The 13,796-nt window shown below is 40.5% G+C and overlaps 1 protein-coding gene across 1 annotated transcript in view; it reads left to right on the top strand.

Annotated features, from left to right (window-relative positions):
* pag1 (phosphoprotein membrane anchor with glycosphingolipid microdomains 1) overlaps window positions 1-13,366 on the top strand; it is a 162,534-nt gene extending 149,168 nt beyond the window's left edge. The window contains exons 6-7 of the mRNA XM_085993238.1: window positions 832-882; window positions 3,384-13,366. Of these exons, the coding sequence (XP_085849364.1) occupies window positions 832-882; window positions 3,384-3,755 (423 nt within the window). The 3' untranslated portion in view covers window positions 3,756-13,366. The remainder of the gene's footprint in view (window positions 1-831; window positions 883-3,383) is intronic.
* The last annotated feature ends 430 nt before the right edge of the window (window positions 13,367-13,796 follow it).

Below are 13,796 nucleotides of genomic sequence, written 5' to 3'. Positions count from 1 at the left end.
GTCAATGTTGAGGACTCCCAGGGCCACTCCTTCCCGACTGTAAACCACTGTGCCACCACCCCTGGTGGGTCTGTCCTGCCGGTGGGACAGGACATACCCAGGGATGGTGATGGAGGAGTCTGGGACATTGGCTGAAAGGTATGATTCTGTGAGTATGACTATGTCAGGCTGTTGCTTGACTAGTCTGTGGGACAAGTCTCCTAATTTTGGCACAAGTCCCCAGATATTGGTGAGGAGGACTTTGCAGGGTTGACTGGGCTGGGCGTACCGTTGCCGTGTCCTTAGCCGGTGCTGAGGTCAATGCTGGGTGGTCCGTCTGGTTTCATTCTTATTATTTTGTTTCGTAGCGGTTTGTTACAACTGAGCGGTTTACTAGGCCATTTCAGAGGGCAGTAAAGACTCAACCACATTGCTGTGGGTCTGGAGTCACATATAGACCAGACCAGGTAAGGACGGCAGATTTCCTTCCCTAAAGGACATTAGTGAACCAGACGGGTTTTTATGACAATCCGATAGTTTCATGGTCACCATTACTGATACTATTGATTTCAATTCTCAGTGCCTGTTTTACGACCATGTAGCAAGTTAAAATCTACCTTGTGGTCTCTTTCATTCTGGAGATTTGATTGTTTCCTTTTATCATAAGTCGGATCTGCTATAACATACTGTTCAAGAAATGCATTTTCAAAGATTGACAACATTACAAAAATCTAAAATGACTCTAAACCTAGTTTCTGCCATCTAGTTATTGTAGTAAGTTTAAAAGAATAAGTATCAAAATCCTATATTGAATTTTTAGATTTTTTTAAAATATTGCCACTTTTTTTTCAGGCACAAAGCTACAAGTTTCAAGATGAGGCTCCATCATTGACGCAGGTTGAGGTGGGTGATGTTTCACTATTTTATTAATTTATGGGATGTGGACATCGCTGGCAAGGCCATGCATCCTACATCTTAAATGTCATGTTCGTTTTATCATAATATATGCTTTTAAATTCCCTTCTGGTCTGTATTCTATGTATTATGTTATTCTTAAAAAATGTAAAGTATCTTTTTTTTATATTAGAATATACAAGCATTTGCAATTAAAGGCTAGTTTTTCCAGTAGCTGCTATTTAGAGCTCTTTCTATCCATTGGGCTGTTGTGGTTACTTTATCACATTCCCTGATGTTGGTGAGAAGAGCTTTGAATTAGTCCTTTGAACTGTGGGTCTGTCGTCCTTTGCTTTTACCAAAACTACTTGTCTCCATATCAACTGCCATTTTTGGACAGAGTTAACCCTGCATGTTTTGACATAACCTGACATGGCAGGAATCTTGAATGAAAAGTTATGTACATAGTAATAAGGTATTCACATTAAATACAGCATACACAGTAAGAAATGTCTTAAAATCCACAAGTTAACATTTTTACATTTTATCCCTCCTTTGTAGTGAATTTGCTATACTGTACATTTGTGTGGTATCCAGAAATTGTCTGTTGTGATGCTAACAACCATATGATCAATGGTCATATGACATCACTTTCAGGAGCAAACATTTCAGGTCATTCATCGGCACAGTCAGCATTTGAGGTCTGAGCCAGCAATACATTAAACAATGAAGAGCAGCTCCAGATTGACAACTGGAGAAAAACACAACTTTAATCCTCTTTCTGTTAGTATTTGTACTTTTGTTCCCAGGCATTGATTTATCCAAATCATAATTTTGCAGGAACACCTTGGGAAAGTATAATAAAGGTATATTTCAGCCAGTTGTGATCACATATACGCTATACTTTAACTTTGCAGCATGTAATGGCAATCCTTTGTCAAAGGGCACATCATGGAAGCATCAGTGTATATTGAAATATATCACACATATACTCAAAATCTATAGTTTGTTTATTCTGAATCTATCTCTTTTTTGTCTCCCCCAATCACATGACCAATCACATAGCATATGATGGCACTACTTTAAAATGAGTCCGCCATGATGATGGCTATCAGCCATTGACTGAAACAGTCCATGTGGCAAATGCTTATAGGCAAATACAGAAATCTAGCAAAAAGCTGATGCCCCCCAACAAGCTAACTGCTCAAAAACAACACTTAATATAGACTTTATGGCACATGAAGACAAGGGGTTAGACTGAGATGCTTAATCTGCAAGTATGCCCAATATTCCATTACTTTAATTTCAGTACACAGAAACACAGTTAACAGGAGTGGTGATCTAGACATTACTGAAATAGGATGTGAGTGCTGAAGACATGAGATTTATTTTCTATGGGGATGCCCCCTCAGAACACTGAACTTTGACACCTGATTTGGTACATTTATTGGCATTTTGGAGCCTACAGTAATTCTAACTGTCAGTTTCAATGTACATTTTTTAAATTAAGTAAAGCATATTACACCTGTAGCCCCAATCCTATTTTGAAAACTTGGTTGTTCCACATGAATACTGCCAAGAATACTCAAATAAGCATGCTACACTTAACCATATGTCATGTCACAAATTATCATGTACTGTATCCCAAAATGTTATATGCTGAAATAAATCTATCTGACTTGCATTTGTATGAATCAACACATTCTACTTCCACCATCCTCCTATGGAACGTGTTCCATAGATTTATCAGTTGCTCACTGAAATAAGGTTTTCGATACTACCAATTTCTAATCTCAGTGAAAAAAGTAGATCGTTCTTGTGAAATGCTGACAATTGGCAAATGCTCCTTTAGTTATCTCTTTCTCTTTTTCATAATTTATTCTACAATTTTCATAACTGCATGTTCAATCCTTGTGCTTTGTGAGCACCTAGTTTGGCTGTACATTGAACTCACCCACTGTCGCATGATCCAAACTACTACAGCAACCATACAGAGCAACATTGTGTTGCAATGGAAAGTCTGATTTAAAAAGGAGTCTAAATAAGGTGCATGATAAGCTGGGGATTTACAGAAAAATAAACCTTCAGTGAGTCAGGTCTGCATTGGTTTTCCTATAGATTGCGAGTTGATTCATTTATATTGCCAAATAATGTGACGCCTGAACTCTTTAAACACTCTTTAGCCAATTTCTTTCTTGCTCTCATTTTGCGACATGGATCTTTAGATAGTAAGAGTGATGCTACAATAGATGGTACCTTTATCTACTTGATTATCAGATAAGCTAAGATTTTATGAATTTTACAATACAATGGTACTAATCAAGTGGAAGAATACTATGTATTGTTTTGGAGCTTGGTGAAATTTATTTTTGGTCAGTCAGCAACAGAGTGGAAAGTGGTATTTTTGAACTCTTATCATATTAGGCCCAAAATCTACAAAAAAAAAATCTTTTGGTTTGCCTCGTATTGTCCATCTGGAATTCTAATGCAAGATAATGGTTTCTTCTTAGATTGCAGCCATGTACTCCACTGTGAATAAACCAGCACAGCAATGGTATCAAGCAGACACAGAGCAGGAAGGTGGGTATGCCAGCATTGATGAAGTGAACCCTCAAAGACGTCCGTCTACAGCCAGTCATCTATATGCATCTGTAACTGACTATGAAAGAGAACCCAGAGTTACAGGTCAGATTGAATCTGTAGATGCTGTGGGGGAGGACATTGATCCAGGATATGAACCTGTCAGAGCTCTGAAAGAGGCACCTCCAGAACAGGAGACTGAATCTAATGGAAACCAATTCCTGTGCGCAGAAGGAGAGAACCATTACGAAAGCATCCGTGAATTGCAACAGAAACAAAACATGAATAACCCTGAAGTTTAACTGTGGGATGATTTAGCACCTCCTGAGACACACATTCTAGGCTTTTATTTTCAAAATATTTGCTTGGCATTTCTTATACTAGTTACCTTGTAAATAGAATGTAAGGAGGAAATATTTCCTTACTATATCTGCTCCTGCTCATGTGCATTACTGAAAAGGTAATTTATCCCTGTTGAATCAGGCTTTTGGGGAGGGAGAAATTAATTCTGGGCGTATGAATAGGAGGAGTTTCTTGGTAATTTTTTTTCTGTGGGCTTGTTTTTATGCACATAGTAACTGGGATTAAATTGCAGAAATAAGTACCTGCAATTAGTGCAGCTGTGTTCTTTACAGAATGCAGTAGAGTGAACTCAGCACTTTTATATTTGTCAGTTAATTTTATTTGGGGGACAGAAAGATGGGGTGTATTGTCATAAATTAAAGAATTCTGAGTGCACAGTAAAACAAAGCATTTCTCTTATGGTGGAGGTGATTAGTAAATAGCTATGTGGGTCAAAAATCATTAGAAAATGAATACACATAGCAATAAGCACCTAAACCTTAACTTTTTCCTTATTTGCTTATGCTCCAAATAAATTAGAATTGGGTCCATCATTTGACAGGGTGCAACCACAGTGACTGCGTCTCTTTAAGAGATTTTTCTGTTTTAGGCTTGAGAACCATTTAGACTCCACACTACTGAACCACTCTATGAACCGATCCTCAGTTAGTTTTCTCCTATTGGTACCAGTATCTGGCTGTTACTCTAACAGGAAATCCATCATGAAGGATATTGATGCCTTCCATTGAGTTTAAAGTTTGTTTCTACTTTCCAAAAGATGACCATAAGAATGTGTTTAGTGCTAGAAAGTGAACCTCTAAACAAGATGCCTTCACGCCATCCACCACCTAAACATTCACTCCCTCCACCACCGACATACCGTGGCTGCAGTGTGTACCACCTACAAGATGCACTGCAGCAACTTGCCAAGGCTTCTTCGGCAGCACTTCCCAAACCCGCGACCTCTCCCACCTAGAAGGACAAGGGCAGCAGACGCATGGGAACACCACCACTTCCACGTTCCCCTCCAAGTCACACACCATCCTGACTTAGAAGTATATCACTGATCTTTCATCGTCGCTGGGTCAAAATCCTGGAACCTCCTACCTAACAGCACTGTGGGAGTACCTTCACCACACAGACTGCAGCGGTTCAAGAAGGTGGCTCACCACCACCTTCTCGAGGGCAAATAGGGATGAGCAATAAATGCTGGCCTTGCTAGCGACGCCCATATCCCATAAACGAATTTAAAAAAAACTCAACCCATCCACGCACCGGGAATGAACCTGCAGAACTGCACTTGCAGCCCAAATAATAGAAAAGCACAAATTCTAGGTCAGGTTTATTCAACACAGAACATTTGTAATGACTGAAAAGCAAACAAAATTCTCTTCTATATCCCTGTAGTCTTCCTCCAGTTCTGTAGTAATTTCAGGCTTTGCTGAAGAGCTACTAGTTAAGCTGTTGGATCACTCATCTGAAGGAAAACTGCTCTTTGGTTGTTGATGCAATGGAAATATTTAGAAAGAAACTCAGTCATCACACATATCAGCTTCAATGGACAGCACCTCCAAAAACTGCTCACCACTGCCTCCTAGAGATGTTAGAGACAGTGTTCAGTTCCATTCGCAACTCCTCAGATAATGAAGCAGTCCATGCCCGAATACAGCAAGACCTGGACGACATTCAGGCTTGGGCTGATAAGTGGCAGGTAACATTCACGCCACACAAGTGCCAGGCAATGATTATCTCCAACAAGCGAGAGTCTAATCACCACCCCTTGGCATTCAGTGGCATTACCATCGCCGAATCCGCCACCATCAACATCCTGGGGGGTCACCATTGACCTGAAACTTAACTGGACCAACCACATAAATACTGTGGCTACAAGAGTAGGTCAGAGGCTGGGTATTCTGTGGCGAGTGTCTCACCTCCTAACACTCAAAGCCTTTCCACCATCTCCAAGGCACAAGTCAACAATGTGATGGAATTCTCTCCACTTGCCTAGATGAGTGCAGCTCCAACAACACTCAAGAAGCTCAACACCATCCAGGTCAAAGCAGCCTCCATTCACCACCTTAAACACTCACTCCCTGCACCACCAGTGTACCGTGGCTGCAGTGTGTACCATCTACAAGATGCACTGCAGCAACTCGCCAAGGCTTCTTCGGCAGCACCTCCCAAACCCACGATCTCTACCACCTAGAAGGACCAGTGTAGCAGCCGAATGGGAATACCATCACCTGCAAGTTCCCCTCCAAGTTACACAGCATCCTGACTTGGAAAAATATCGCCGTTCTTCATCGTCGCTGGGTCAAAATCCTGGAACTCCCTCCCTAACAGCACTGTGGGAATACCTTCACCACAAGCAGCGGTTCAAGAAGGCAGCTCACCCCCACCTTCTCAAAGGCAATTAGGGATGGGCAATAAATGCTGGCATTGCCAGCGACGCCCAAATCCCAGGAACGAATACAAAAAAAAACCCAGCTGGATTAGTTAATGTAATCTCATTGGAGTAATGTGGTTTGCACTACAGTTCTTTCAGGCCTAAATATACAATCGGGCATGATCTATTGACAAACATGACAGGCAGTTAAATTAAGCATTGATCTGCAGTCATTCTCAAGTCAGATCTGGCACAATTCCTTCAGATTAGTTATTCAAGTAACTAGTTTGTTAGATAAGGGTTTTGTGTTCCCGGACTTAGGCACATATTAGCCATCTTCAACAGCCTCCAAATTAAGGCCTTGGTTTGACTATGAACATGTGGTTTCCATCTTGAACCACATTCTTGTGTAGTTTGCTGTACCTGTTGGGTGCTAGTTCATAATTAACAGATGCCTCCATTACTCTGTTGTATCTCCTGCCCCTTTACATAAGTAAACCAAAAAACCTGAGGTATTTCTTCTGCAGAGTGTGAGACAAGAGAATGCAACAACAATCTGGGCATCTGAAAAAGCTTCCAGAATTTGAAGGTTATTGCATTTAATAATACCTTTACTGCCAAGTTTCGAGCTCCTTTTTTACTGTAACCATTAAAAACAAAGTTTGTAGAACAATTAATTGCAAAGAGAATGCTCCAAGGTCAGGCCCAGCAATGACCCTACTCCTTTGTATTTATCTGAAAAATACACCCTTTTCTAATCATAACAAAAAAATTACAAGCAAAAATACTTTTTTTCCTTTAAAAAAAAATCACTGATCAGCCAGAGTCTCCTTTTTAGGATCATCACCTTCACCACATTTCCACATCTGGCCAGGCTCAAATAATGGAGTGCAAGTGTAGATGGATGTTTTACCGTTTCATTTGATTACCTTTGCAATTGGGGGGAACTTTACAGTGCTTTCCCTTGGGAGATTAGATTAGCCAGCAAGGATTGAATGTTGTAATCTAAGGTCAGATGGAGTTAAAAGACTGCATGGAAAACGATACTTGCTAGATTTCCTGGGATCATGGAAATAAGCAACTAAGTAGGTTAATGGAAATTATAAAGTTAATAGTTTGGAGTTCTGCTTAATTATCTTTGGACCTTAAAGAGAATTTTACAGGACATTACCTCAGGAAATTTCACAAGTTAGGTAGTCCATGATAAATTAGATTGTACATGGTCTGTTGAAGGAACATGTTCTCATTCTGTTCTTTGTTCTAACATAATCTAAAACATTCTAATGCTGACAGTGTATAAAGTAGAATGCATGAAATATATAAAATATTAGGATAGACTTTCATTACTTGGATTTAAATTAATTAAATTTATCAGTTAATTTTTATTTTAAAAATTAATCTGATCGGCAGTGGAACAGTGGTCAACATTCCCTTAGTGATTAAATAAATTGGGAAGAGTCGAGAACAGGGCAGGTTATAAGAACATAAGAAATAGGAGCAGGAGTAGGCCATGTGGCCCCTCGAGCCGGCTTCGCCATTCAATAAGATCATGGTTGATCATCGACCTCAACTCCACTTTCCCGCCCAATCTCTATATCCCTTGATTCCCCATGAGTCCAAAAATCTATCTATTGCAGCCTTGAATATAATCAAAGACTCAGCATCCACAGCCCTCTGGGGCAGAGAATTCCAAAGATTCACAGCCCGCTGAGTGAAGAAATCCCTCCTCATCTCGGCCTTAAATGGCCGACCCCTTATCCTGAGACTATGCCCCCTAGTTCTAGACACTCCAGCCAGGGGAAACAAACTTTCAGCATCCACCCTGTCAATCCCCTTCAGAATCTTGTATGTTTCAATGAGATCACCTCTCATTCTTCTAAACTCCAGAGGGTATAGGCTCATTCTATACAATCTCTCCTCATAGGCCAATCCTCTCATCCCAGGAATCAATCTAGAGAACCTTTGTTGCACTGTCTCTAAGGCAAGTATATCCTTCCTCAGATAAGGAGACCAAGACTGTGCACAGTACTCCAGGTGTGGTCTCACCAAAATAAAATTTTAGCAAGACTTCCTTACTCTTGTACTCCAACCCCCTTGCAATAAAGGCCAACATGCAATTTGCCTTCCTAATTGCTTGCTGTACCTCCATGCTAACTTTCTGTGTTTCCTGTATAAGGACAACTAAATCTCTCTCAACGCCAACATTTAATAGTTTATCAACATGTAAAAAAAATTCTGTTTTTCTATTCCTACCAAAGTGAATAACCTCACATTTACATTATACTCCACCTGCCACCTTATTGCCCAGTTACTTAACCTGTCTATGTCCCTTTTGAAGTCTCTGTGCCCTCCTCACAGCTTACTTTCCCATCTAGCTTTGTATCGTCAGGAAACTTGGAATCATTACACTCAGTCCCTTCATCTAAGTTATTAATATAGATTATATATAGCTGAGGCCCAAGCACTGATCCTTGCAGCACCCCATTAGTTACAGTCCTGTTTATCCCTACTCTCTTTTATGTCATTAACCAATCCTCTATCCATGCTAATGTATTACCCCCAACCCCATGAGCCCTTATCTTGCGTAACAACCTTTTATGTGGCGCCTCATCAAATGCCTTTTGGAAATCCACTGCTTATCTACCGCCATACCCTTTAATCTAATTTTCCAATCTACCTTCACCAACTCGCCCCTCATACCTATTTAATTGGCTTTATTTAAGTTTAAGGCTCTAGTTTTGAACTTAGGCAAGTTACTCTCAAACTTAATGTGAAATGCTATCATATTATGACCTCTCTGCCCCAGAGGATCCTTTACTATGAGATTTCTAATTAACCCTGTCTCATTACACAATACGAGATCTAAAATAACCTGTTCCCTGGTTGGTTCCATGACTTATTGTTCTAGGAAACTGTCCCAAATGCATTCCAGGAACTCGTCCTCCAGACTACCTTTGCCAATTTGATTTGTCCAGTCTATATGAAGATTAAAGTCCCCCACGATTATTGCATTACCTTTGTTTTACAAGCTTCTACTATTTCTTCATTAATAGCCTGTCCAACGGTATAGCTACTGTTAGAGGGCCTATATACTACTCCCACCAGTGTTTTCCGTCCCTTGTTATTCCTTATCTCCACCCATACTGATTCTACTTCCTGATCTTCCGAGCCGAGATCCTTTCACGTTACTGTCCTTATGTCATCCTTTATTATCAGGGCTACTCCCCCTCTTTTTCCATTCTGCCTGTCTTTTCAAAACGTCAAGTACCCTGGAACATTTAGTTCCCAACCTTCGCACCTTGCAACCATGTCTCTGTAATGGCTATTAGATCAAACCCATTTATCTCTATTTGTGCCACTAGTTCGTCTATCTTGTTAAGAATGCTTCATGCAATCAGATAAAGAATATTTAATTACATTTTTTACCATTATTCCCTGCTTTGGCCTTATTCTCTGCTGCACTGCTACCGTTAAACTCTCTGTCCCTTCCTATCATACTCTGCTTATTTTTACCCAAATCACTACACTGCTCTATTGCCTTGACCTTTCTCTTTAGCTTTCTAAATTTCCCCTCACCTGACTTCACCCCCCCCCTTTTTTTAGTTTAAAGCCCTATCTCCAGCCCTAGTTATTCGATTCACCAGGACGCTGGTCCCAGCCCAGTTTAAGTGTAGCCCGTCCCAACGGAACAGCTCCCTCTTTCCCCAGTACTGGTGCCAGTGCCCCATGAATTGAAACCCCTTCTTCCCACACCACTCTATGAGCCACGCATTTAACTCTCTGATCTACTTGACCCTATGCCAATTTGTGCGTGGCTCAGGTAGTAATCCAGAGATTATTACCCTTGAGGTTCTACTTATGAATTTAGACCCTGGCTCCTCAAACTCCCTCAGCAGATCTTCATTCTTAGTTCTACCTATGTCGTTGGTTCCTATATGGACCACGACAACTGGATCCTCCCCCTCCCACTCCAAGTTCTTCTCCAGCCGCGAGGAGATATCCTTAACCCTGGCACCGGGCAGGCAACACAGCCTTCGGGACTCTTTCGCGGCTGCAGTATCTATCCCTCTGACTATACTGTCCCCTAATACTACCACATTCCTTCCTTCTCCCCCCCACTTGGATGGCCCCCTGTACCACGGTGTTGTGGTCAGTTTGCCCAGCCTCCCTGCAGTCCTTTTCCTCATCCATACAGGTAGCAAGTACCTCGTACCTATTGGACAAGGTCAAGCGCTGAGTCTTCTCCATCACTACATGCCTGATTCACAGTCACACCCTCCTGCCCCTGACCACTGATGAAAGTACTACTTAACCTAAAGGGTGTGACTGTATCCAGGTAACTCTCCCCCTCCCTGTTGCCTCGCAATGTCTGCACCTTGTACTCCAGATTAACAACTCTGAGCTGAAGTTCCTCGAGTTGCAGTCACTGCAGATGTGGTTGCTCAGGATCGCGATGCTCGCCACAAGCTCCCACATGCTGCAGTTACAACACACCACCTGCTCTGCCATCTCTAACCTTGTTTTATTTATTCATTAATTAGTTAAAGCTATTATTCAATTGATATTTTTGTTTTATTGTTTGATTATATTATCTAGTTTAAGTTATTAATTTGTTATTAATTTAATATGTACTAGCACGTTACAGCTTCTCAGCTCTTAATTTAACCCCCTTCCCTAACTTAGAGAGCAAAAAAATGCTGTAATACTCAGCAACAAATCACCTACCTGCTCTCCTGTGACGTCACTCTTGAATTTTTTGTTGTTTTTGAATCGGAGCCTTGGCGCTGCCGCTGCTTTAATTCAGGTCCGCTCTCTGTCTGCTCTTTATCCTCTCGCTGCTGCCGCTACTTTAATTCAGGTCCATTCTCTGGTTGTTCTTCATCCTCTTGGCGCTACCGCTGCTTTAATTCAGGTCCACTCTCGGGCTGCACTTTATCCTCTCGCTGCTGCCGCTGCTTTAATTCAGGTCCATTCTCTGGTTGTTCTTTATCCTCTCGCCGCTGCCGCTGCTTTAATTCAGGTCCATTCTCTGGTTGTTCTTTATCCTCTCGCCGCTGCCACTGCTTTAATTCAGGTCCATTCTCTGGTTGTTCTTTATCCTCTCGCCGCTGCCACTGCTTTAATTCAGGTCCATTCTCTGGTTGTTCTTTATCCTCTCGCCGCTGCCACTGCTTTAATTCAGGTCCATTCTCTGGTTGTTCTTTATCCTCTCGCCGCTGCCACTGCTTTAATTCAGGTCCATTCTCTGGTTGTTCTTTATCCTCTCGCCGCTGCCGCTGCTTTAATTCAGGTCCATTCTCGGGCTGCTCTTTATCCTCTCGCTGCTGCTGCAGCGGCGAGAGGATAAGTGAAACTTGATGGGTCAAAGGACCTTTCATCATTCCATGTTTTGTTTCCTCAAATATGACAGGAACAACCCCCCACACCTCCATGGTCAACTAAAAGTAGTGAGTAGTAAAGGGTTTTGAGAGCTGAGGCCAAATGAAGAAATGTCCATATTTCAGTGTCTCAACTTAAACGTGAGCGTTGCAGCTCCAAATAAAAGCAACCATTGCATGGCACTTTAAAAAAATCTTTTTCTTTCTTTTTAGTTACAAATGTATTTTTTAGATGAATACTGAAGAATAAAGGCATCATAGAGCCATATCCAGAAGTATTTCTTTGTCAAACAGAACGTTGTTTAAAGATCCCAAGTAAAATCAGTGACTTTTTTGTAAATGAGGTCCTAGACTAGCTAAATGGGCTCAAAACAAATTCCTAGGAATAGGTGGTAATTATCCCAGAGTGCTGAGAGAGACTCGGGAGATGATTTTGAGGTACTGGTGATGATTATAAAGGAATCACTGTAAACAGGGGGCTGGGGGTGGGAGGAGGGGGGGGCTGGCAGTAGATTGAAAAGAAAGCTAACAGAGAGTCTATATTCAAGAAGGATGACAAATCCGAGATAGGCAATTGCAGACCCATTAGGCTCAACTCGATACCATGTGAAATATTGGATATTCAGGAGTAAATTTAAGGATCATATGTACAATCAAGTTAACAGCAATCAGCATGAATTCAGAAGCGGTAGATCCTGCATAACCAATCTATTTGACTTCTTTGAGGAAGTGATAAGCCAAGTTAGTCCTACAGCAGACTGGAATATGCAAGCTTCCATATTCCATAAGCTTATTTACCAACTGCACCTGTTATACTGCAGTATTTGTGAACCTCTGTTATTTGTGTTAATAATAAGAAAATATGGTACTCATTACATGAAATAACTTTTGTATTCACTTTTTAAAAAATCTTTTGTACTTTTTTAAATTACAAGATATGATATTTACATACAGCTGGTTTTACTGAAGACTAATGGATAAATTTCTATTCTAAATCATTTCTTATTGTAAAATAATCTGTATTTTATTTTAAATGCTTAACAAATTCAATAAGTGTATTTAGTAAAAAGGGAATAGTTTTGATGAAAAGGTGTTTGGCAAACTTTTATCGCGCTGGGGCGGGAGAAGAGTTATGCATAGTTTGTGTTGCAGTCATGCCCTATACAAGTGATTTGACCTATTTCAATGTGTTTTACATCATGTTTTTTGGTGAATAAAAATTGACACACTTTTTTCACAAAGACAAGTTTATAGCTTTAAATATTTTGGGCATTACTCTTTATCCCAAACCTCTTAATCACAAAATCTGTACTTCACTTTGGTGAAATTTGACCTTCTGTTACGAATAGATTTAGAATTAATCATATTGATTTTCTAAATTTGCCAAGTAGTAACCCTTCTTCCTCGTGGCTTTCCCTGGTATGTAAATATACAGCTAATATGTGTTGGAACCTTTGTTTAGATCTGCCGTCATAAGTCTGATGATTTACTATAATAGTGTTTGTTGTCACATGACTATAGTAATGGGACCATGCCGTGATCTTCAGTATAAAAATCTAATTGGTCAAACAACTACTGTGATTAATGAAAACTTTTTATTCAAGCAGTTATCAATTGGTGTCACATGGTAACTATTTCCTAATTTACCTAGTCCTGCATTTGGTCCGTTACCATGGTTTCTGTGTAAAAAAATATCTGTGTGGGTATTGACGTGCAAATTTGTGGTAATTGGCAACATTGTTAAATAAAGATAAAATCTGTTTAGATTAGATTTTTTATTGTATGCATTAAATCCTTTTGATCCTCATTTGAAACCTGTAAAAGTGGTATTTTCACTAAAGTAACTGCAAAAACCTTTCATTGTTGTACTGTAAAGAAAGTAAAATAGCACACAAGACAATTAGTTAACAAAACTAACAATTTCAAGTCAAACAGCTAACTGTTTAAAGATCGCAGCCAAGTCCAAAATGTTCTTTTGCCCATAGTGCCAAAAAGTACCATGACACATCAGAAAGGGATTCTTGCTACAAAACTCCTGAAGATGGCTACTGCTAGATATTGTCTGTGGGACAACATGTTAGGTGGGAGCATAAAGTGGTTACACAGTTAGAGTCATAACAGCACAGAAGGAGGCCATTCGGCCCATCGAGTCCATGCCAGCTATCTGCAGAGCAATCGAGCCAGTCCCATTCCCCCGCTCTATCCCCGTAGCCCTGCAAGTTTATTTCCCTCAAGTG

This window comes from Somniosus microcephalus, chromosome 7, assembly GCF_052327205.1.
Source record: "Somniosus microcephalus isolate GS21.2 chromosome 7, FLI_Smic_1.0, whole genome shotgun sequence".
In the NCBI taxonomy this organism is placed as follows: Eukaryota; Metazoa; Chordata; class Chondrichthyes; order Squaliformes; family Somniosidae; genus Somniosus; species Somniosus microcephalus.
The sequence above is the reverse complement of the archived record's forward strand: the minus strand, read 5'-3'. Positions and strand labels throughout refer to the sequence as shown.